The 26,461-nt window shown below is 36.4% G+C and overlaps 1 protein-coding gene across 1 annotated transcript in view; it reads left to right on the plus strand.

Moving 5' to 3' along the window:
* Positions 1-26,461, plus strand: part of GFRAL (GDNF family receptor alpha like) — a 66,263-nt gene that overhangs the window by 21,007 nt on the left and 18,795 nt on the right. Inside the window, exons 4-6 of the mRNA XM_078446433.2 lie at positions 4,985-5,041; positions 5,910-6,240; positions 11,721-11,971. Coding sequence (XP_078302559.2) covers positions 4,985-5,041; positions 5,910-6,240; positions 11,721-11,971 — 639 coding nt within the window. The remainder of the gene's footprint in view (positions 1-4,984; positions 5,042-5,909; positions 6,241-11,720; positions 11,972-26,461) is intronic.

Here is a 26,461-nt window from a genome sequence, read left to right on the forward strand (position 1 = left end):
TTTTTAAAAACTTGGGTTCATTTGTAATAGCTCTCTTGAAAATTTTAATGGTTTGTGAAAGACAATAGATACAAGAATATTTATAAAAGATAAGTCTATATGCTATATTTATTTATTCATTTATTTTATTTATTTTGAGAGAGAGTGTGCACTCGGACATGGACAAGTGGGAAGGGGCAGAGAGAGCAGGAGAGTGAGAGTCCCAAGCAGGCTCCCCACTGTCAGCTTAGAGCCCAAGGTAGGGCTCCATCTCATTAACCCCATGAGATCAAATCTGAATCCGATGCCTAACCAATGGAGCCACCCAGGCCAGTTATTAAGATTAAATTATTTAAGTTTTGGTCTCTCTCTCTCTCTCTTTTTTTTTAATTTTAACTTTATAGAAGAATCAGCACTGTCTTTACATTTGGCTTCACAGTCAAATATCACACAGTGGTTCCATCAGAAAAACACATCATTAATGGTTAGAAAAAAGATTGACTGTGTCACAGCAGCACATATCTGCCAGGAGTCGGAACATTGCACTCTGTTGTATGAAAATTTTAAGAAAACCTGTGGGAGAGAATCAGAACAATGCAAGACCCTTGATGGAGGCTACACGTGTGCAGCATTAGGAGAAAGTCTGAAAGAAACAATCTTGTGGAATTGTCAGTGCAACAACCCTTCAAAAGTAGAGTGTATTGAAATTTGGAAAAGTTTGTTTGAAGATATTTGTATACAAGATGTTCACATGAATCAAGTTCCAGCCTACAGTGATGACTATGAAGAGGGATTCAGCCAGGAAATTGTTTCAGGTTGGTACACACAAGAAGAATTTAGGAACATTAAGTATGTAATCACGAATATGAATTAGGTAAAGAATATTTAATTTCTAATTCCCACTTTGTCATTTATGCCTGTTTCTCTTTGACAATTAAAATTTTTTAAAAAATGATGCCATGAATATGTCCAAAGGGATTATGAAGAAAGAGGCAAATGCTAAAAGGTTTTAGCATCATCTTTTTTAAAGTTTGTTTGTCTGTTTATTTACAGTGAGTGAGAGAGAGACAGACAGACAGACAGACAGACAGGCAGGCAGAGAGAGAATTCCGAGTAGGCTCCATAGTCAGTGCAGAGCCTGGCACTGGGCCGAATCCTACCAACCATGAGATCATGACCTGAGCTGAAATCATTAGTTGGTTGCTTAACCAACTGAGCCACCCAGGTGCCCCAACAAAATGTTAATTGTATTCATCCATCCATTCATTTATGCATGCATTACACATTCATTAAACAAATACTCACGAGATATTTATAATGTGCTATGTCCTGTGCAGCAGGATTAAAAAAAAAAAGCAATAACAAAACACTTGTCCTTCATTCAAGGAGCTTATTATTTTTTAGGGGATTTGAAAAATAAAATAAATAGACAAAATGTGGTAAGTAATATTATGTATTTATTTAATAGATATTTCTTTTGTGTTCCTACTATGCCTAGGCCTGGGGCTAAGACCTGGGGGGAAAGTAGTAAACAAAACAAACGGAAATCACCCCTTTCTTGAAGTTTACATTCTATATTGAGGGGTTTCTTGAATAGGCTTCCCAAGCAAAAGACTCTGAAACAGAGGTTTGCACACAAAAGATGTGTGTGGCCTGAGGGCTTGGAAACAAAAGCAACAAGGAACTGAGGAAAACAGGATCAGAGGGAGGGAACAGCTGAAACTCATACAGCAGCCACAGCAAACTTACTTTATTCCATAGGAAGGTTGGACCTGGAATGGCTTTTCAGAGATGTCACCTATTGAGGCAAGGGATCTGATCCTCGAACACTTCCTGTGGGCTAGTCCTGAGATATGAGCTGTCCTCTGGGAAAATGTGTAACCTTGGCTGCGCTTTCTTCACATAAGGGCAATGCCTAGAAAATAACCAGTGTGAGTCATCACGCAACTATACTTTCAGCAGCTGGGAAAATGAGAACCTGTGTCACCAAAAAGGGTATCTTAGTATTTTTCATATTTCAAACAGTATGAATGCTAAGAGAAAATGAAGCAGAGGGAAAAAAGAGGTCTGAGTGGGTAGTTTGTAATTTTAATAGGATGGCCAGACAGTTACATCCTTAAATGAATTTTGAGCAAAGACGAAAAGAGGTAGGAAATGAGCCTTGTGGATATTTCAGGAAAGAGCAATTAGGTCAGAAGAAAAGGGGAATCAAAAGTCCTGAACTGGAAATCTGTCTGGAAGTTTGAGGAAGAGCTAAGGAGACACATAGGTAAAGGAGAGAATAAGGGAGAGAGATGTGGAAGATGATATCAGAAATAAGACAGGGGCAAGATCATGGAGGGCTTTCTAGGTCATTTCTAGGTCACTGGTTCTTTCTCTGAGTGATACCGTAAATCACTGAAGAATTTTCACAAAGGGATCGTCATGATCTGATTTATACCTTTAAAAGGATAATTCTGGTTTTTATGTTGATCATTGACTGAAGAGAAGCAAAGACTCAAGTAGGAAGACGAGTTAGGAGGTTTGTATAATGATACAGCAAAAAAAAAAAAATGATGGACAATGGACCACTGTGGGAAGTTGTCAGATTCCAGATATATTTTGATATTAGTAAATTATGTGGAAATGCAAGAAAGAAGGGAAATGGAAGTTGATCCCAAGGTTTTTATCTTGAGTTAATAGAAGGATGTTGTCGCCATTATTTTTGCTAACTACTATGAGAACAACTACAGGAAGAAGAGGTTTCAGTGAGGGACAGAGAAGTCAGATGTCAGTTTTGGACAGGTTGAGTCTGAAATGTTTATTAAGTAACCAAGTAAATACATCAAATTAGGCAGCCCCTTGTATGGAATTGATGTCTAAATTCTATGTATGGCATAAAAAGGTGAGATCTGTACAATAGGTATAAACCAGGGATGGGGTGCATCATTCAATTATAGCTGATAAATAAGACCATGGACCTAGAGGTCAACAGAGAAATTCATGCTAACTTGGACTAGGGTGGTAGCAAGGTGAGAAGATAACAGATTCTGGATATATTTTGATATTAGTAGATGAATAAGAAAGAACATGTGTATTTTTTTTTTATGTATATGATCTTCTCTTTCAGAGATTGATCTGATTGGTACATTCTTTGATTTATGACTGTGACATATTGCCCTTTAGCTCCTCTTCAGCAATTAAGCTACTATTTAAAATATCCTCCGGGAAAAATGTATATTCATATATGTACCATATGAAATTAGGATTTAATGTGCCCAGAATTTACCTAAATTACTCATAGCAGATAAAACAGTACACATCCATGATGGGATTTATTTTCCCATGCTAAAATAAATATTTTGTTGTGTTTCTAATAATTACCCACTTAGTGAGTATATGAGTCTGCTGGGGCCACCATAACAAAATATGACAGCCTGGGTGGCTTAAACAACAGAAACTTATTTTCTCACAGTTCTGGAGGCTGGAACTTCCAGATCACAGTCTAGCAGGGCTGGTTTGGGTGAGAGTTCTTTTCCTGGCTTCTGGACTTCGTGGTTTCTTTCTGTATCCTGACATGAGATTTGCTTAGTGTCTCTTTTTACTTGGATGATAATCCTATCAGGTCAGGGCCCCACTCTTATGACCTTGGCTAACCTGAATTACTTTGAGAGACCCCATATTCAAATAAGCCACATAGGGGGTTAGGGCTTCAACACATACATTTTGGAGGAACATAAACGTTCAGTCCATAAAAGTGAGTAAATCCAGGATTTATTTATGTTTCAATGATAAACTCTTGAATATGTGGTATGTAATCAGTGGCATCTCCATACCAATCAGTGCCAAAGCAGAGATGGAAGTCTAGCCTAGACTTTTATATCTGTTGCAAAAGCTGTATGACTCTCTGAGGTTCACTTATTGGGATTTTGCTCAATATGGAATAATGGAGCAGAAGAGGGAACATTCCAGGCTTCCTCAGTAACACAGGAGGGTGGATCTAGAAGCACTGTGATTCGTGAGCTGAGGTTTTATTGGTATAAAAAGGAGAAAGCACATATAGTGAGAACAGATGGAACAATACAAGGAGCCTGGAAAGACGCAACACAATAACAGAAGTCATTATTTTTTTTAAGTTTATTTATTTTGAGAGAGAGGAAGAGCAGGGGAAGGGAAGAGAGAAAGGGAGAGAGAAAGAATCCCAAGCATGCTCTGCACTGACAGTGTGGAACCCCACACAGGGCTCAGACCCACAAACCATGAGATCATGACCTGAACCGAAATCAAGAGTCAGACACTAAACTGAATGAGCTACCCAGGTGCTTCTGAACTTTTATTTTAAAATGCAAATCTGACCATACTATTCCCTTATCGCTTTATGCATATGTATATTAGTGCTCCTTATGTTTTGTTTGGATTGTTCTTTATATGTCTATATTCCATACCAAGCTGTGAATGCTTCATGATAGGGACTACACATTGGTGTCTTCAGTATAGTACCTGGTACATAGTAGGGACTCAACCAATGCTTCTTGAAAGAAAGAGTTTAGAAGTAGCTGGCCACTGAGTTGACGTCTAGCAATGCACTTCTATAACTCTATGATTATAATTCCTAGGAACCCTAAGAGATTAAGATAATCAGAGGTGGAAATCATTTTTAAATTGCATTTCAATTTAATTAAGACCCTGCTGGGAAGAATTTTTTTGGTTCAGACAATATTCCTTCTGTTCTTTTTCCCAGATCCTTTGTTTACTTCAGTGCACATGGCCTGGTCGTTAGCATTTGTTTAAATCTTCAAGTAACTGAATCCTCAGAGAGGGCTGTTTAACTCACTTGAATGATACTTTGGGGGTGGATTTTTCTTCATCTACACCTACTAATTTTGAGTATCAAGTCTTAAATAAGTGTTCCATTGGCTTGTATTTATTTTTGCTTGATTATTCATTTATAAATGTAGCCTGCATACTTCTATTAAATTAAAAAAAATCATTCACTAATGAAATGGTCTCTTTGTTTTCCTTCTAGATAACGTGAAAGAGGATAATCAACCCAAGTGGAATCTGACCACTCTTCCCTATAATGGTAATGTTTAAATATTGTACTTTCCATCTGTATTGCAAATACTAGACAATATGATTTTAAGCATGGCTTCCAGCTTTCTTAAAGATATGCCAATACAAAATAAATTGTGTGGCTTTTTACTAGTCTAATATTGCAAAATGCAACAACATTTATGTTTGTTTCACTCATGTGTCAAAGCAACTTGCCTCCCCATCCATCCTCTATTTACAGTTATGCTGAGGAATACTTTACAATTAAAACTAAAAACTAGATCTGGGTTAAATTTCACTGGTATTTTGATCACATAAATTGTTTGAGGCTAACTGTTTTTGTGTGTATGTGTCTGGTGGCAGGGGGCACTCACATGTATCTGTGTTTTCCAGAACTTGAACATCTTTCTTTGCTAGAATAACTATGTATCCAGGCAGAACCTTTAGTCAATATTTTCACCCAAAATAAAAAGCACAACAGAACGAACAAAAATCATTTTGATTTGAGCCTATGAACTCACCATAAGCTATGTACCTCACATGCAATTTCTGAAGATTTATTGTTTACATTTGAGAAACTTGGACTCAATAATTTTTTTTTTCCACTCTGTTCTGGCTCTACACACTTCCCATCACTTCTGGATCACAATACGTATCCATTATAAATGAAGGATGATTCAAATAGCCCACTACTCAAGCCTCAGTAAATTCATACCAACTCTTAAAAACAAAACAAAACAAAACAAAACAAAACAAAACCACACACATACTGTGTGCCCAAAGTAGCACATTGTTACACCATTGTGTGTTGCTCATAGACTTCTTATAGTGTTTTGCAGGTTCTGTAGGTACAGGTTTATGTTTACTTTTCCATGACCTGGACATATCCTTGCTTTCAGGAATCAAAGGGATCCAGTCCTGTTTGGAAGTGGCAGAGGCGTGCGTAGGGGATGTGGTCTGTAACGCACAGTTGGCCCCTTACCTTAAAGCTTGCTCAGCAAATGGAAATCTATGTGATGTGAAACACTGCCAAGCAGCCATACGGTTCTTCTATCAAAGTATGCCTTTTAACATTGCCCAGATGTTGGCTTTTTGTGACTGTGCTCCATCTGATATACCTTGTCAGCAGTCCAAAGAAGCTCTTCACAGCAAGCCATGTGCTGTGAACATAGTTCCACCCCCTACTTGCCTCAATGTAATTCACAGCTGCCGAAATGATGAATTATGCAGGTGAGTAAAAACACGCATACCTTACTTTCTTATTTCGGCACCTTATTTGTTACAGTCCAGTCCTAACACTTGATCTCATTACATTAGCTACAGTTCCCACCGTCATCCAACATGATGTAAACAAAGCCAGACAATTCATATTTTTGAATCTGTGGTACATGTGTAGCATCCATTTTGAAATTCACATGCAGAATATATTTTCAGAATAAGAAAATTCAGTATGTCAAGATTTGGTACCCATGAAATAACATTATTAAAATTAGACATTCAAGTTAGACTAATGAATAAATAAACAGACTTACATGTCAGTTTAATTTGGTTTTTGCTATGATTACAAAAGCCTGCTAAATGTCAGAGAGTTTTGACAAGGTGACTCTTCAAACTTCAAAATTAGTCTTTCTCTCCTAGGCTGGAGATTAGGAAGGAGAAGGTAGCTTGAGCCTAGTCTGGACATCCCCAGCACATATGTACACCATGAGGTCAGAAATGTACCCATTCTCCTCTTCCCAACCTCACACCCTTGATTTCCAAAGGAGTAATGTTAGTCACTTATTTGTTTATTCAAATAAATAATTATCAAGCATCTACTTCTACTCTAGGCATCAGTGTACAAAAGACAAAAATACTTGTCCCACGGAGCTTATATTCCAGTGGGGGAAGAGAGATAATAAATAACGAAAATGTATATTATATTAAAAGGTAATGAGTATTCTGGAGATTAGCACCCCAAGAGGGAAAACAGAATGAGATTGTGAATGGGCAGAAAGAGTTGCAATGTGAACAGGGTGGTCCCAGTAAGGACCATTTTACCAGACTTAAGGAAGTGGAGGAATGAGCCTCTCTCAGCAAGCATCTGAAAACAGGGATACCAAACAGACCAGCCAGTGCTGTGGGAAAAACTGGGCCTGTTCAAAAAGCAGTGAGGGGAGAGAATGTATGGGGGGACAGCAAGATGAGCTGCAGTTAAGCATTTAACTGGATGTGGGGCAGGCCTGCCTAGGTCTCCTAGGGCCCAGAGGGATACTAAGGACTTGATTTAGACTCCCAGTAAAATGGACAGGTTCTGGAGGATTTTGAGCAGAAGTATGAATGATCTGGCTCGCTTATTACAACTTCCACTCTTGCTGCTGGTTGAGACTAGTCTGAGTCTTTCCAGGTAATTACTCCCGGGAACCATAAATCTAATTCAACACTGGATTTTTTCTTTTCCTCACTACAGTCTTCATTAACACATTTCCTTGTATATTCAAGATGAATTTATCTTTTATACGGTAAGAAATCTGCAGTTAATTGGACCTCTTTGGATGAGTAAGAAAATCCAGGAAAGAAGAATACTAAATAAATTTGATGAATCAAAATAATTTGTAACACTGCTGTTACCATGTTAAAGGAGCTTTATTTCACAACCAGCATTAAATCATATCATGTTTGGATTCGTCTTGTGCTTCTTTTTGGAATAATTCTTCATAGCAATTTGCCCAGTGCCTTCTAGCAAGGACTTTTTTGTTTAATTTCATTTAAATAAATAAAACTCCATAAACAGCAAAATCATTTAAAGGTCAAAATATACATTTAACGTAGAAGAGTAGTCTAGTGTGTGATAGCTCAGAGCAAGGATTGTCACATTTGTCACCTTGCCTTACCCATTGGCAAATGAGCTAAAAGATTTATTATCAATTTCCTGAAAGGACTGATTCTCGGCAAACTGCTTTCTTTAGCCTTTTAATTACACTCCTTTACTCTGCCATTCAAACTTTCAGAATAACTCCAGATCTCCTAAATATTTGTCGAAAAAGACAGGTGCTTTTCTGCAACACACATTCTGTAACATAAGGAGTAAATATCTAAGCAGAGTGCCAGAACATTGACATCGTTTTTTGTGTCAACTTACCACCATAGATTGCCAAAGTTTTTAAGAAAGTCTTATTTGAGGATCTCGTTTTACAAAAGTTTATCAGTTATTTTGAGGTTTATTAAGGCGATCTCTTGAGTGAATAAAAAATCCATGACAAAAAATTTTTTTACAATGCAATTTAGATTTTTTAAACTCCTATCTCAAAAGTCCTCATTCAGTGAAATATTATAGTTCATTGATTCTAAGATGTAATTTTTTACACATTTTAGTATTTCTAAAATCTTTGGAATGAGCCTTAAGCTCAAAGACAAGAAAATATTTATTAAATTAAAACAACAATTTAATTTCCAATAAGTTATTTCAGTTGTAATAAGATAATGGTATCTCCTAAAATCAGTGAAATATGGTAAAAATGTTTGATTATCCTTTTTATCATATCACAAATAGAATATTTACATCTACCTGTTAATCATCTACCTATACAAATAATGAAAACTAATAATATCTTCATAGCCAGGAAAACTTTTTTTTAAACAATTCCTGTAAAAATATCAGATGTCTCCATGAATGGGTATCCAGCTTTACTTAATTCCAATGCCAAGATCCTAGGTATACTTCCTCATTATCTTAAAGTTATTTGCATTTAATTTTCAGAACACAATATATCTTAGCTTCCCTATCAAATTAAGTATTTTACTGGCAAGTGATGGGACTGCTATTACAATCCTTGAGGAGCCCCATGACGGATTCTGATGTACACATTCCTGAATTCAACTCATCTGGGCATCAATCCCTTTTCAGACTGATTGGTACAAAGTTGGTAATTTTTCTCCAAAAGGACTCCTGTATTTAACCACCACTCCAAAATGCTTGGTGCACGGTCTGCAAAACTAGAGGCACTTAAAAGACGTCATCTCGTTTCCCTCCACCTTTGAATATCATGCAATTATGCAATTGCATATCTTGCAATTTTTATGATTTTTAATGTACATATATGTGTCTTTTCTTATATAATGTCTGTCTTTCATGGATTAATTCAGAGAGTAAGAACTGTTGTAGTCTAGATTTCTTTTCACCATGTGTAAATAGTCCCATAATGAATATTTTATAGAGGTGATGGAAATATGATGCAATATGAGTAGTCAAGGTGAAAAGACAAATCCTGTCATTTTCTCAAGCAAATTTTGCCTTAGGAAGATTTCTAGCATTTATGTTAACTTAATGTAATTCAGATGAAAAACTCCACATGATAAACTACCCCTTCAGTGAGAGTGTTGTCTTTTATCTGCCTTTTGTTGTCGTTGTTGTTGTTGTTGTTGTTGTTGAAGAGCCTGTACTTGGGGAGAGGAGAGCATTTGGGTTTTAAAATAAAATTTCTGTCCCCGTTCCAGATTCTTTAATAGATATTAGGTTTTGAAACTCCTTTATTTATTTGAAAAGGCCAAAGAAGGCAGTATAAAGTCTATTTTTCAACTCATTTTGTCCAATAGATGTATCCTGGGGGATGAGATTATGTTTTGCCAATTACAATTTTTTTAATGTTTATTTTTTAAAGAGAGGCACAGAGTGGAGTAGGGGAGGAGGAGAGAAAGAGAGGGAGACACAGAATTGAAAGCAGCTCCAGGCTCTCAACTGTGAGCACAGAACCCAATGCAGGGCTCAAGCTCAAGAAACAGGAGATCATTACCTGAGCCAAAGTGGACCGCATAACTGACTAAGTCACCCAGGCTCCCTGTTTTGCCAATTATATATGTTTATGAGCTTACAGAAAATTATAGTACACTATAGTTTCATATGTATGATTCAAGAAAGTAGTGAAAAAAGTATTTTCTTAAAAATATTCGACTTATTTAAAAAAAAATTTTTTTTAACGTTTATTTATTTTTGAGACAGAGAGAGACAGAGCATGAACAGGGGAGGGGCAGAGAGAGAGGGAGACACAGAATCCGAAACAGGCTCCAGGCTCTGAGCTGTCAGCACAGAGCCCGACGCGGGGCTCGAACTCACGGACCGTGAGATCATGACCTGAGCCGAAGTCGGACGCTCAACCGACCAAGCCACCCAGGCGCCCCTCGACTTATTTTTTAAAAGCAAACCTCTACTATGTACACACTTATTTTAAGTGCCATGTAATACAAAATTTGACGTTATATTAGGTCACAAAGGCAAATGTAATACATTCCATGTGCAGAAATGATACCAACTGCATTCTCTTACATTTTGCAATGTAACCAGAAATCAATAGCAAAAATGAAAACAAAATAATTCCATTTCAAAAAATACTTTTAAACAACTGTTTGAACAAAATAATAGAAAACTGCAGTATATGAAGAAAATAAGGGTAATGAAACACTGTACATCAAAACATTTAAACCTGGAAAAGAATTTCTGTCATATAATTTTTTGCCATATTTAACTCATATAGGTAATGTGTACTAATTGTATGATTTTTTAATTTTAAGATATCCTTTAATTCAGCATTTGTGCAGAATATCACAACTAATTTTCTGAATGAAATAACTTCTATGAGTAGATAACTCCTACAACTTAAATGTAGCAAAATATATATTTAAAAATGAAAAAATGACACCTAGGTACAAATACAAATTCCTTATATTTACATGACATTTCTAGATAACCTTTAATTGAACTAAAGGAACATATTCTGCTGGCTCAAAAAATTTGTAGGATTTTTTTAAATATAAATTTTAATAGATACTAAAAATTTTTGCCATTACATTAAAAAGCTGATTCCTTTAAGGTTACTTAAAATATGAGATTATTAAAAATAGTTATGGATTTAAGCAGAGTATCACATTGTGGACAAATAAGCTCAAGATAAATGTCATTTACTCAGAAGATTTTCATGCATGTTTGATGGTGACCTATTCACAAAAGGGTAAGAAGTAATTTTAGGTGATCAATATTAAGTAGGAAGATTAATATCCTTGGTTCCACTGAGAATATATTCTTTCTGTGAACATTTTAAAAGTCAAATTGTTGTTCATTATCTAGACTTTTATTCCAAGCTACAACAGCAAGAATCAAATACATAGAAAAGTTATGCATAGATATGGTTATAATGGATTCTCAGGCATTAAATAAATTAATGTTTTTTTTTCAATTAGCTCTTGCTAGAGAAGCTCAAAATATTTTATAAGTTCTAATTAGTCTGCTTAGAAATATTAATAAAGAGTACAGTACTTCCCATCCTGTAGGAAAATTGGCTGGAAAGGTCAAGAGCCTTATATGAAATAACTTGGTAAGAGACAGTGACCAAATGTTAGCCACAAAAGCACATTCTGCTTCAAGAATATTGCGAATAAATCCACGAAGTAGTTCATACTGCTCACCATCACCAATGGAAATAAAATTAGTAATGAAAGATGATTCATCCAGGAAATCCTAAACTTAGCCTCTTTCATCACAAAAGGAAAATAATTCACAAGATTTCTCTTCTTTTACAGTCTCTTTTGGGATGCTTGAACGTACCAAGTTTGTTTTCAGCTATATACCGGCATTTGGAGGGCTTTTTGTTTTATGTCAGTCTTTCATTAGGTGAGGCAGCTCCACATATTATTGTGCGATATCATTCAGATCAATTCCATTTCTTGATTCTTTCTAGGAGGCGCTATAGAACATTTCAGTGGAAATGCTGGCAGCAAGTGACTAAAAAGTGCCATGAAGATGAGTTTTGCATCAGTACCTTAAGCAAGCAGGATCTCACTTGCTCAGGGAGTGATGACTGCAAAGCAGCTTACATTGGGATCTTGGGGACAGTTCTTCAAGTGCAGTGCACCTGTAGGACCATCACACAAAGTGAAGAATCTTTGTGCAAGATTTTCCAACATATGCTTCATAGAAGATCATGTTTCAGTAAGTTCTACATAGTCAGTAAATTATACATGTTTTGTTTTTTTTTTTGTCTATGCAGCACAAAGTACTAGTCCAGCATAGGAAATTTAACAAAGGCAGCCTTATGTTTGCTTTTCTATTTTAAAATATATTTTTTGATTGTTTTGTGTACTTGCTGTTTTATTCATTTACATGTGAGTGGTATATGTTTTTTAATGTATATGATTGGTCACTCCTAGTTTTCATTTACTGATTTTAATATCATTAGCATGAAAGGTTTCTCTTACCACATTACTGAAAATATCAGGTATCTATTGTGAATAACAACCCCAAAATGTAGTGGCTTGAAATAACCATTTATTTGCTCACAGTTCTGCACAATGGGCTTAGTTGGGTGGTTCTCCTGATGGCCTTGCTTGAGGTCCACTCAAGTAGCTGCTGTCATTGAGTGACTCAGCTGAGGCTGGATAGTCCAAGATGGTGTTTAGCAAGCACTACTGGCTGGGATATATGGTTCTTCTCTTTAGCAGTCGACCCTGGAATCTTACATGTTGACAGCATACCTAGCAGCTAAGCCCCTATGTGCATATACTTATCAATTGTCTGCTTCTGTCATATTTGTTAACGTCTCATTGGACAGAGAAAGTCACATGGCCAGGCTCTGAGTCACTGTGAGAGGGAACTATACAAGGATGTGTATATTTAAGGTTGGATTCATCAGAGGATCATTAATTTAATAATCTATTATATGACTGTCCCAACCTCCGTGAAATATTTACTCTTGGATTTAGTTTTTCTACTCTTGATCTTTAACATGTCTGCTGATTAACTGTAATAACAGGATGAAAACACATTTTCTAAAGGTATTATTTACTCAATTTTAGGAATAAGAAAACGGAGATTTAGGAATTTAATTTATCCAGAGTATCAGAATGGGCAGGTGGTTGACAGGGATATATATATATGAGTCTTATAAAAAAAATCCAAGAATATGATCACATACTAAATCAAGGCTTCTCTATTATCCATCTTCTGGGTTAGTCCTTAAAATTGTTCATGTCTTGAAATATCCCCATAAGCCCCTCATTATAACCACCAAACCTACAAATACCATTCCCAGGAGAAAATAATAGATGTTTATTGTTTCACTGCAAGCCAAATCTTTATATTTATATATATGTATATTTGACAGATACAGATATGTATATATCTATACCTATAACTCTATGTATATACACACATTTTTTTAATTTGTTAAATTTTTTTCTTAGATACTAAAGAGATACACATTAGCTAATATGATCAGAATTGTGATTTGATGTGTATTAGGTGATAGAGATACAACTCAGAGTATATGGTTTTCATTCCAACAGAGGTCTCTGTGGAATTTCTTCAATTTCTATAATTACGATGATGTACGTACTTCAATTGAAATCATGGTACAAAGTGGAAAATTGTAGCATTATATGTGTTGAGTCATATTCTGTAAATAATCTTCTCCTATTAATATTAGGTGGCTAACTGTTGGGACTAAATGTACTTAACAACAAATGGGTCAAAACATTACAGAGGAAAATACCAAATACAATAATTTAAACCAACAGAAATATGTACAGCTACATTACCGTGGCACTTACCATGGATATTAAGTGACATCCAGCAAAATAATGCAATATCCTACAGGTTAGGGATAGCTTAGTTCTTTGGGCATAATCTCCCTAAAAATGCCAGTGCTGACAATGTAATTTTAGTTTTGAGCCCGGTTTTCACCCATGTGTTTTTAATTATTATTGTATTTGACTTGCATCGTGTTTAGGTGCTATAACCTGTCCACAACAAAACCATTTGTAGAGCAACAGCAGAAATGGACATTAAAAAAAATCCAGAAACATGGAAGTACTATATAATGTTTTGGAAAAATGAAAATTCGAAACTCTTTGACTTTCTTCACTCCCCTGATCAGACCAAATTTAGTAGATTTTCTTTTCAAACATTACCTACTGAAGGTAGGAATTTCAAGTGATAGGTTTGTAGAGTTAAAGGAAATTTCAAGGCTTTCCATCGCAGTTCTTGAATTCATAGGAAAAGTTTCAAACAAAAACAAGAACTGAGTCCTTAGGCCGGGCTAGCTCTAATAAACCTTTCTCCCTTGCCCCATATACTTGAGAAGGAGCACAACGACATTTTTTAATGGACTGTTTCTCTAACCATTGCCTCCTGACTGCCCAGATAACTACAGCGGGCTTATGCATTATCAAAATCATCCATCAGAGCAGCTCATGTCCAACGTTCTGGAGCCTCTGCTCACTCTACCTGAAAGCAGAACTGAGTAGGACTGAGTGAGCACTTAGGGAAGATTTTGTCTGTCACCTTTGGTTGGCTCAGAAACATGATTTTTCAAACTCATTTGACTTCTCACCACAGTAAGCAGTGCATGTTACATTAACTTTTTATGTGCAATGCCTTCTATTTAAAAAAAAACAACAACATATTATTATTATTCTATTCCATTTTAATTTTTTTTTCAATTCTGACTGTGACCCACTAAAAATGATTTCATGACTAACTAATGTGTTGTTCTCTGAAGTTTAAAAAACATTTACTTGGAGCATAAATTCATCTAGAAATAATCGGCATTGATGTATCCAAGGCACTCATAATAATTACAAATAATTATAGAGTGCCTAGCATTTATTGAATGCTTATTTTTGGTCACATTTTCTCATTTAGTCTTAACAATTCAATTAGCCAGATACTATTATTTTCTTGGTTTCCCACGTGAGGAAAAAGAAGCTAAGAGATGAAATGGCTTGCTCAGGGCTCTATACCCAAGCTGGGTAAGGTAGACTCAGGATCCAAACCCTGGCTCGGAGCCAGTATGTTCTTCTACTTGTGAAATGGTGAAGACAACAAGCTTGTGTCTGTTTAGTATGCTCCAAAGCCCTCTCACTTGGAACCTCCTAGTTCTGGTATGAGAACAAAGCTTCAAAAACACGCTGCAGAGTGTGTTTCTGCGTCCTCCATTCCTGCATGCAGGACCAGATGAGATGCTCAGGCAAATGAGCATCCTGAACAAATTGTATATTTGGCCACTAACTTCCTCTTACCTACTTACTCATCTTTGAATCCATACAGACTTACTTTTCTCTCATATCTTGCAACAGAGAGCAAATTGGTGGCAGCTAGAGCTGGGAGAGCGGTGGGAAACGTGGAGCAGGGAGGAATTGGTTAAGACAGAGGCCTGCAGAAGTGGAAAGAGTTAAAGGAGCACTGTTGTGTTTCCTTGTTAAACTGAAAGGTTCAGTCCATAGGTCTGAGTGTACCTGGCGTGGACAGGAGCGTTCTCTTTTTGCCTTGCTCAAAGTTGGCTTATTTAATGCACCCACAGTCATCTAAAAAGGATTTGGACAATCCCTATTCTGCCCCTAAAGACTAAGTTTGTTTTTTTTTCTTTTTGAATAATGATTTTTAAAAAATAAAAAGAGGGGCGCCTGGGTGGCTCAGTTGGTTGGGCGTCTGACTTCAGCCCAGGTCATGATCTCACGGTTCGTGGGTTTGAGCCCCACATTGGACTCTGTGCTGACAGCTCAGAGCCTGGAGCCTGCTTTGAATTCTGTGTCTCCCTCTCTCTCTGCCCTTTCCCTACTCAATGCTCTGTCTCTCTCTGTCTCTCAAAAATAAATAAGCATTGAAAAAAAAAATTTTTTTCAATACAAAGAGACTACCTTTCTCTGTTAAATCCTACAGGGAATGGAAAGCATAGCAATACGGATATGATACAAGCTTAAAAAAATTTAAAGTCTACAGAAAAAAAAAAATCCTCCCCTCAATCCCATTGTTTAGAGAGGGTCAAGGTTAAGACATTTGGTGTACATTTTTTTGGAATCTTTTTTCTTATAGTACATACATAACTTGAATGCATTCTATACACTCAAACAGATGCCTCTCTTACACTGACACACATACACATATTTTTAATGTAATCAAACCACACATGCTGGTTTACAACCTGCTTTTTAACTTAAATATATATGGTGGGCCCATTTGAAAGTGTGTGCATATATGATGACTTTATTCTTTTTAAAGTTTGAATAGTATCCTATGGTGTATATGCATGCATGCATGCATGTGTGTATACCATAATTTATTTTATCTATAACTGTTAATGGAGACATTTAGATGGAATGTGATTGTTTATCACCATAGGCATTGATTGCTGTGATAAATGTTATTGCACATTTTAGTTGGCATTTCAACAGAATATATTTCAAACAGTGAGGTTACTAAACCATAGGATTTTTATGTTTTTAAATTTGGTAGAAACTGGAAAAAGAAGTTTATTCCAATTACATTCTTCGAAAACTCTTAATTTTTAATTTGAATTTTTATTATAAGTGATGCTGAGCATTTGTTCAGTGATTTGTTGGAAATGCTCTATTTCTTTCCATATACATATTCTTTGCCCAAAACACCTGCCTTTTTTAGTACTGGCAAGTGGAAGTTTTGTTGCTTAAATCAGATGTTTGTATTAGTATGTGAGTATTCACTAATAGACATACCTCTTAAAATTATCATGAATTAAAAAAAAATAAAATAAAATAAAATAAAATAAAATAAAATAATCATGAATTCATAGTCTTATATGGCAAAGTGATGATCTGATATATTGTAGGTTCAGGTTCAGATCTTGGCCCTGCTATGTGTTATCTGGGTTATGTAAAGAAGGAAATCTTTTTAATCATTTCTTGAATAGTCAAGCGTTCTTCAACTGGATAATTTCCATTGCTATAAAAGACATTTTTTAAAACTGATTAATAGTTACCAAATAAAAAGTATAATAAAAAAACATATTCTTAAAAATAGAGAACAAACTTATGGTTCCTAGTGAGGAGGTGGATGGTAAAATAGCTGAAGGGGATTAAGAGTATACTTGTGGTGATGAGCACTGAGTAATGTATAGAATTGTGAATCATTACATTGCACACCTGAAACTAACATAACACTGTATTTTATACCTGAATAAAAAATATAATTTGGGAAAGAATTTTTAAAATACAAGTATGAAAAATAATTGAATCTACAATTCAATTTAATGTATAAAGCATTGCCATTATTTAAAAAAAAAAAAAATTTAAGTTCTGGTCGCCTGGGTGGCTCATTCTGTTAAGCATCTGACTTCAGCTCGGGTCATGATCTCACACCTCATGAGTTCCAGCCCTGGGTCAGGCTCTGTGCTGACAGCTTGGAGCCTGAAGTCGGCTTCAGATTCTGTGTCTCCCTGTCTCTCTGCCCCTCCCCTGCTTGTACTCTCTCTCTCTCCTTCTCTTAAAAATAAATAATCATTAAATTTTTTTTTAAATTTAAAGTTTCACTTCATATCACATCCTTTCTCCCCCAACTCAGAGGTAACCACCCACATACTGATAAACACATGCCAGATACATAACTTGTATACACACACATGTGTGATATTGCCCAGGACAGTGGTTCTCAATCTTGACCGAAGATGAGAATCACCAAGATATTAAAATTTCTCAGGCCCAGTAAGCTAATCAAATTACATTATATGGGTATACATGGGTATCAGTAGGGCTAGTCTCATGGGCATGTAGCCAGTGCAATCACACAAGGCTCTGTGTTCAGAAGGGTCCTGAGCTTGGGGCTTCATGTTCTGCATACATCATCTTGAAGTTGTTAATAATTGCATATTTGAATTTGTGTTTTGTAAATAAACTCTACTGGGACATATGCGAGGTACAAGGAGCCTCAGCTCATGTGTGTTCCTGCCTCCTGCTACTTTTCCTAGGACAGGCGGGTTCTTACCTGCCTGCCCCACCCCTTGGTGCCCTCCTCCACTCAGCAGTCCTCCATTCCCCACTCTTCACTTGCCACCAGACATTTGCCTTTGCATTGTTTTAAAAATTTTTTAATGTTTATTTTTGAGAGAGAGAGAGAGATGGGGGTGGGGACAGGGGCAGAGAGAAAAGGGGACATAGAATCCCAAGAAGTGTCCAGGCTCTGAGCTGTCAGCACAGAGCCTGACCTGGGGCTTGAACTCATGAACGGGAGATCATGACCTGAGCCACCCAGTCTGTCCCTGCCTTTGTATTTTCTTAATGATATTGAGCTTTCCAATACATGTACATAGATTTTATTTCTTTTTTTAGTTTCTTAAAATTTATTTTGAGAGAGAGTGCAAAGGGGAGGGGCAGAGAGAGAGAGGGAAAGAGAGAAGCCTAAGCAGTTCCACACCATCAGCACAGAGCCCCATTCAGGGCTCAATTTCATGAACCATGAGATCATGACCTGAGCTGAAATCAAGAGTTGGTTGCTTCTCTGACTGAGCCATCCAGGTGCTCCTCTATGTAGATTCCTTCGATAAGCTTTTATTTTCTCAATAAAAATAACTTCTCAATAATAATTTTCTTGTATAACATTGGCTCTAATTATTTCTGGATATTACTAAATATTACAATTGCTGCTGCAAATCACATCTTCCATGTCAAATCTATTACACTTTCAAACTCTGTCATCGAATTATAGAAATGTATGTGATTTTTCATGTATGCATTTGTATGCAGCAGCATTTTTGAACACTCACAAAATTTAACGAGTTTTGGAATTCTTTTGTGTTTCCTATGTAATCATATGCTCTTCAGTAATTATAGTTTTGCTTCCTCTGTCTAAGGCTCTTATATTTTTCTTGTCTTTCCCCACTCCACATCTAGGACCCACAGAAAAATGTTAAATATAAATGGTGATGGTGGGTACACTTGTTCCTGACCTTAAAGGACCTTCTTTCACCATTTTAGCAGGAAGTATGTTTGTCATTATGTCTGTAGATACTATGTATCAGAATAAAGAAGTTCCCTTCTATTCCTTGACTATAACTCCTTTTTTAAAAAAAATGAACATTGAATTTTAGTAAGTGCTTTTTCTACCTACATTTGAAGTTTTCATTTAAAATGTGTTCAGGACTTTTTAATCATATTCCTGTAAAAGAGTGATTGGTTACAGTGCCAATTTTGTCATACTATTAGAAATAGAAGTACTCTATTCATTTCTAAATATACTCAAGTATCTCCATTTGAATGAAAAGGAAAGGAAAAAAAACTTACAAATTAATACCCTGTCTCCTCTCTGTCACAGCCAAATTTCCAAAAAAATAGTTGCCTGCATTCATTACTTCAATTTCTTCATCTCTTTTTACATATTGATCTACCCAGTCTAGCCTGGTCTCTGGATACAGATCCCTTCATAAAACATATCCTACAAGATGACAACCACATCCATGTCAGAGATTCTGGAAGTCTTTGTCTTACTGGAATCTTAAGCCATTTTCAATAACAGTTTAATTCTTTCTTTCTTGATACACATTTTTTCTCTCTTGGTTCTTAATCGTTTGATCACTCTGGATGCCTCTTCTATGTTTACCTTGTAAGCTCATCCAACTGGCCATTTAATATTTATGTTGCTTAAAGATTAGCTGTAGTCTCTATACCAGAGTAATCCTCTAATTTTCTCCTAGGAGATGTTCTTTTTGGCCACATCATTACCCCTTGCACTTATTTACAGTCTTTGTGGCAAACCTCTTTTCTAAGTTTCAGATCCAATTATCTGCCCACCTACTTAATACTTTCTTTTGGATTTTAAAATTATTCTAGATCTTGGGTGATGTGCAATCCAAATGTTGTGGTACCTTATAATGCATAGGCAACCTATGACTAAAAAAGACTAGTTATTCCCTGTCATCCCTCCAACACAAGCACCAAACACTGCACACATACTGTATGTGTGTATGTGTGTGTGTATACATATATAGTATACTTATATAGCATATATTGTAACAGGGATAGCATATATTGTAATAAGGGTAAAATAACCTCAGTAAAAGTTTCCATTCAAAATAAGGAAAAATGGTAGAGTATTAGAACACAGTAATGAGATCCTGCTTGATAGACACTGTGAACCCTCTCTTGCAGTGTGGATTTCTTTGGATACCTGGGAAGGAACCAGCTTCTCTGGCTCCCATTTTGCCCACTGGAAAGTTCTTCCTTATCCATCTTCCTCCATAGCCATATCTGAAGAAGATTTAGGGAAAAATGCCCTCCTTGAAGAATATGGAGGTCTCATAGACTGTATCCTGTTCATACAGTTTGAGGCGTTAAAAGTTTAGCAGTCACAGACTTTTTGCAAATGGACTAGTGGCTCCTTTAGCATAATCTCTTAAAAACGTGTTAGGTTTCTAATCTTTTTTGCTTTTATTCAGTTACATGTGCCAGTATCCACAATAAAAAAAAGTGTTTTCTTGACTTGGTTCCCAAGTCTGCCTTATTTCCTTGATTCCTCACCCCCATGTCTCGTCTCTCATTTAATGATTTAAGTTATTCTAAACAATAGACCAGAGTAAAAATGTAATACCTTCAATCTGATTTTTGCTGCATAGTTGAGTCAATTTAACTCAAAAATACTGGGTCTTTTACAACTGTAGTTTCTTTCTTTTCTTTTCTTTCTTTCTTTCTTTTTCTTTCTTTCTTTCTTTCTTTCTTTCTTTCTTTCTTTCTTTCTTTCTTTCTTTCTTTCTTTAAGTTTATTTATTTGGAGAGAGAGTGCACAAGGAGGGGAGAGGCAGAGAGAGAAAGAGAGAAAATTCCAAGCAGGCTCCACACTTTTCTCACAGAGCCATTTGAGGGGCTTGAACCCATGAACCATGAGATCATGACCTGAGCTGAAATCAAGAGTCCAATGCTTAATCAACTGAGCCACCCAGGAGCCCCTGGAGATCTTTCTCAGTCTTATTTCTTATTATTTGGGATCTAGAAGCAGTCAACTTTCAGTGTTGGAGAGTCCTTATTTTTAGCTGATCTCTGTCTGAAAACCAGCTATTTTCCACTTGGCTTATATCTTTATTGTAAAACTCCGCACAATGCTGTCCAGAGTATTCAATTCACACCATCACTCTACCTCTTTCAAGTTGTCTTGATCCTTTTGGGATCTTCCAAGGTGCTTGGAGAAATGCCCTGCAGAACTGTCTTCATGACAGAAGAAAGGAGAAAGTATTGGTTCTTTGGATCTGGTCTTTCACTTCTGAGGAGTGGTCCCATGAGCCTCGATTCCCTGGAAATTGTGGGTAGTTATCTATGAATGCCAAGTAGAGCCCAATGTACATTTCATGCTGCAGTGACAGAAAATCACTGAGGAGGAAAGAAGGAAGTGTATGGTGCAAAGTTCAAGGTAAACATTGTAAGGACACATCTACACAAGGATAGATTAGGCATTTAGGGAAGCATTTTGATGGTAAAGAACAAAGATAAATACATATGCATGATGGCCTCCTTCAGAGTGAAGGGATAATGGTATCATCATTCTGCCACCAACCTGGAGAACTGTGAGCACAGTGTAGGTCACTATTGTTGCCGGGAGGTTTGGTGTTATTAGGAGAACTTTGATGGATCAGCCTTAGGGAGAGACGATCTATTTTGAGGGGCCCATGCATAGCCACCATCTTTGCCACCTGAGTTGCTCTCTTCATGCTCATTGCACAGGACTTGGGTGGCTGAAGAGAGGGCATGATTGACCTCTACTGGGTAGATCATCAGTTTACCTGGTTGTTGAGGTCCTGTTCTATAGTAGATACTCTGCAAGGCATTAACTCGAGATAAAAAGATCTGCCTACTTTGTGCCACTACCATGGGTGTTTCCATATGCCTCTTCACCTCATTCAACTCACTTTGTCTACAATCTTCCAAGTTTGCTTTTTCCAAAAATTTGGTTTTTTTAAATTTATTTGCCTTGATATATTTATTTATAGCCTTGATATACTGTGCTCTCCATTTTGGGAACCAATGACTTAATGGATCTTATAATACTCAGCAGACTATTAGGGGCTATATTTCAAACGGCAAATGGTCTTTCACTGCAGGTGGCATAGCCTTGCTGCAGAATGTGAGGGGTCTGTGCTGTAATTCTCCTATTAGGCATTAGCAAAAACTCTACTTATTTAGAGTGTGAATGAGATTAAGTGGATAAAGTGCCCTTTATATATCAAATATTCTATACACTTTAATTGTCCTGTCTTTAAAAAAAAATCATTGCTTTTGGTCCCAGATTCAGGACTGGACCATTGGGTTTCTTTCCCTGATGTTTTACAAAGACTATACACATTGTTAGGAGTTTCTACATTAATGTTGCACTAAAGCCAGCTGGTTCCCCAACTCTATTAGGAATACTCTTTCCAATGTTAATGAAGAGCCTGAAGATCACAAGGACAACCTCAAAGTATTGAAAGGATGGACATTAAATTTTTAGTTCTCAAACCTATTAATTTTCAGAAATATCTAGAAACTTTGTTTAAAATACATTTTACCTAATCTCATTTATTCCAGTTCAGTGGGCCTGGGTGGAGCTCAGAAATCTGTATTAAAAAAAAGAAAATGACCCAGGTGGTTGCGATTTTCAACCAAGTTTGGGAACCGCTGCTCTAATCCACATGTGGGAAAAATCTGGTCACCGGCCATCAGTCCCAAAGCCTCTTTTCGCTCACACCTCTCAGAGAATGAGAAACGTCTGTGCTCAGAAAGGCAAGACTAATACCAGGCAGCTTTCAAGGTGGTCTGCTTTACCCCAGTGCCTAAAAACACAGTTGGCATACATTAGCCACTCAATAAATAGTTATTGAATGAATGAACACATGAATGAATGAATGAATGAATGAATGAATGAATGAATGAATGAATGAACCAATGTCTACTGTGTCTCCATGGGAGCACTGTCTTCTGAATACTGTTGTTTTTCTTTCCCTTATTAGAACTCTTCTAATAGTACAGCTTCCTTATTAACAACCACACTCATTTATGTTTCCACTTAAGCTGGAATTTTCAATTCAAATATTTGACCAAAAGAATCAGGAATTAACAAGACCAGGGTGCTACTGCTCACTTTAATAAAAACATTTCAAACCCCTTCTGCTTTCCAACACTTTTCCCCTTTATAGACCTATTTTCAAAATGTCTGAGTAGTAGGAAACTATTTTACATTTGATCCTGGGATGGTGTCAACTCTGTAAATAAACAGTTGATCCTAACAGTTTTGCTCTTAAATATGGGTATTTTCTTAACAAACTCTGTGAAATTATTATCTCTATTAATAACAAAGATAAAAAAAGATTATCTCCCAAAGATTTGTAAAACTAGCTGTCTCTTATTAAATATTAATAGAGAAACTCCTAAAAATGTATATAGTCTTTTGAGATGCTTAAGAAAAGAGCCCTTCTAATTAGTATCTGTTTCTACCACTTAATTTCTTTTCTGTAGCCCTTTATCCCACCTGTCTATGGAGGCCTCATCTTTGATATCAAGATTGCTAGTAAGGCCATTTTATTTATCTTTTCTACATTCGATGGATAGATTCTATATTTGGCTGCATTTCCTCATACCTTACAACATTTCATACCTGTTTCCTTTGAAGGTCTCTATCTAAAACTAATATTTCCCTAGTGTAGATTTTAATAGAAAGTTCATTAAACACACCCATATATCTATGTAGGTGCATAATACATAGTTCTAAATTTTTTTCTAAACTGCGTAAAATTTTACACTTATTCTTAGTAAAGTCATTTAAAGATTGTGCAATATGGGTTTATAAAAGTTCAAACTCACTTTCATATATATTCTTAATTTTTTATTTGCATCTGATCACTAGCTGTCTGAGAAAGGAAGATTATAGACTATGAATAAAACATTGAGCTGAGTGAATTGTGGAAGATATTCCCATTGCAACAATACCCTCTCCCACTCTGTCCCTCTCACATATGGACACACACACCCCATCTTCTCTTATAGCCAATTCACATAGGTTAGTATTCCAGGAGCTTTATGTTAAGGTTTGGCTTTAAATAAATCACTTCATCTAGCCAAAACCACTGACTTTTTTTTGGTTTCTACACAAAACTCTAATTCAAGTCCAGTTTCCTTCAAATTCAGTCCAGGTGCTAAAAAAAGTCTCTTGTTTTTCCAAGGAACACTCGACAGAATTTCTCTTCCCTGTATTCATATTTATAACATAGCCTCTAAATAGTCTAGTATTTTGTATTTTCTGGATTAAAGTGGCTCCATAGTGAATTTGTAGTCCTTTGATTCATAGACACTCACTAATTAATGTATATTTTCCTCTTAGAAATTAATTATTATTCCTTAGGATCTTGTGTTGTTATTTGCAAACTCTTTTATATTCTTTAGAAGATGAGCATGTGTGGGAGCACCTGGGTGGTTCAGTTGGTTAAGCATCCGAATTCAGCTCGGGTCATGATCTCATGGTTTGTGGGTTCGAGCCCTGTGTCGGGCTCTGTGTTGACAGCTCAGAGCCTCCCTTTCTCTCTGTCTTTTCCCCTACTCATGCTCTGTCTCTCTCTCTCAAAAATAAATAAGCATTTTAAAAGTTTAAAAAATTACTTTAAAAAAAGAAAATGAGCATGTGTGTTATAAGTTAGCAATACAAAAAGTAATAAAACCAAACCAGTTCTTTAGCATGACTTTAGTTACCATCCAATGTAAAAATATGGATTCATGGTAAATTCTGTAACTTTGGTTTTTATGTTATTTCACATGTAGTCTTAGAATTCCGGATATTTATTTGGGTTTGGGGCCTCAGGGATAAATCATTGTATTTGACCTTTATGAGATTTCAAACCTAAAGTATAAACAGGGCCTCTTCTACCCGTTTCCTCCTCAGCCCCACTCTTGAATTTTGGTTAAAAATTGTGACTAGTGGCATTGCCTTTAATAATCAAATGATATGTTTGGAAATGTTAATATGCCTTATAGAGCACAACCATAGAGAGGCAATATGGTCCCAGCATGTCTGGGTTCAAATAATTTCTCCACCGTTTTATGAGACAGGTAACTGAAAAACTTATTCTCTTGTTGCCTCCATCTCTTGTCTGTGAAATATAAAATATAATTAATTCTAACCCAGAACTTTGGTGCAATGATTATATCAGTTAATTTATATAATAAAGTATCCAGAATGTAGTGAAATTCAGTAAATACTAACTCTTAATATAGATTTTGAAGGATCTGGAAAATAATTATGATGTCATCCAGGTGGTGTGGGAGCCAGAATTATTTCTAGATGATCTAAAGGTGTCATATTTTCTCAGGATAAGTGAGAATATATATCTTTGGATAATTTTAGGGCAGATGATGAATTCAGACAGTTGCTTTCAAGCTTTAATGTATATTAGAATCACATGGTTTCCAGTTAAAATGCAGATTCTGACTCTGTAGGTTAGGGATGGGGCCTCAGATTTGCATTTCTAAAAGCTCCCAGGTGATGCTAACATTGTTTGGCACAGAGGTCACACTTTGAGTAGCATGACCTAGACAACTTCTTAAGAACCTTTGAAGAAAAATACCTAATTTTATGTATGTATGCATGCGTGTGTGTGTGTGTGTGTGTGTGTGTGTATAAAATACTTTATATGTCTCATACATAACAACATGTCTGCTACTGAGAAATAAACCAACTTAATCAACATGGTGCATTTTGTCAATGTAGTAATCTCTTTTCCGTGTACACTATGTGTGTTAGTGCCATGAAAGAGTTTCAGTAGATGTCTTTATAATTGTAAAGCTCTTCTTGAGATAGTAGCTTAGAACAGTGCTTTTCAAACTTTAGCTCCATTAGAACAGTGGTTTTCAAACTTTAGCTCCATGAGAATCACCTGGAGGGCTTGTTACCACTGGGTCTTTACTCCTAGAGTTTTTGATTCAGTAAGTCTGCGATGCAAGTTGGGCATCTGCATTTCTAACCAGTTCCCAGGTGTTGCATTCTTAAGAATCACTGGCATAGAATGCTCATTGATTCTTTCCTGAAATCAGCCAGAGTCTAGCAATATTCTCTTACTTGAATGATCACCGTAGGCATACACTTCTGAACTTCCACTGGAGACATTTCAACATTGGTTGTTTTGAAATACTGTGATATTGTGACTTATAATAAAAAATATATACTTGCTTTTCTATCCTGTTCCTGGCATAGAGCCCCTAAAATCCTTGGAATTTCCTGTGACAAGAGTGATAAAGTTATCTTTTGTTATTAATGAGGTGACTCTTGGAAAGCCTTTAGATAACCTAAGGATGGGGGCTGGTTGCCTGGGAAACCAACCAAGTGGTTAAAGGGTTGGAACTTTCAGTATCCAATCCCAACTTCTAGAGAGGGGAGAGGAACTGGAGGTTAAAGGCCAACGGCCAATGATTTAATCATTCATAGCTGTGTAATGAAGCCTTTGTAAAAACCCAAAGGACAGTGTTTGGAGAGCTTCCAGGTTGGTGAACACATGGAGATTCTTGGAAAATGGCACATCTGGAGAGAACCTGGAAGCTCTGCATTCATTCCCCATGCCTTCCCCTGTGCATCTCTTCCATCTGGCTGTTTCTAACTTACATCCTTTTATAAGAAACCAGTGATCCAGGAAGCAAAATATTTCTTGGAGTTCTGTGAGCCACTCTAGCA

The sequence above is a fragment of the Panthera onca genome, chromosome B2, assembly GCF_046562875.1.
Source record: "Panthera onca isolate mPanOnc1 chromosome B2, mPanOnc1 haplotype 2, whole genome shotgun sequence".
In the NCBI taxonomy this organism is placed as follows: Eukaryota; Metazoa; Chordata; class Mammalia; order Carnivora; family Felidae; genus Panthera; species Panthera onca.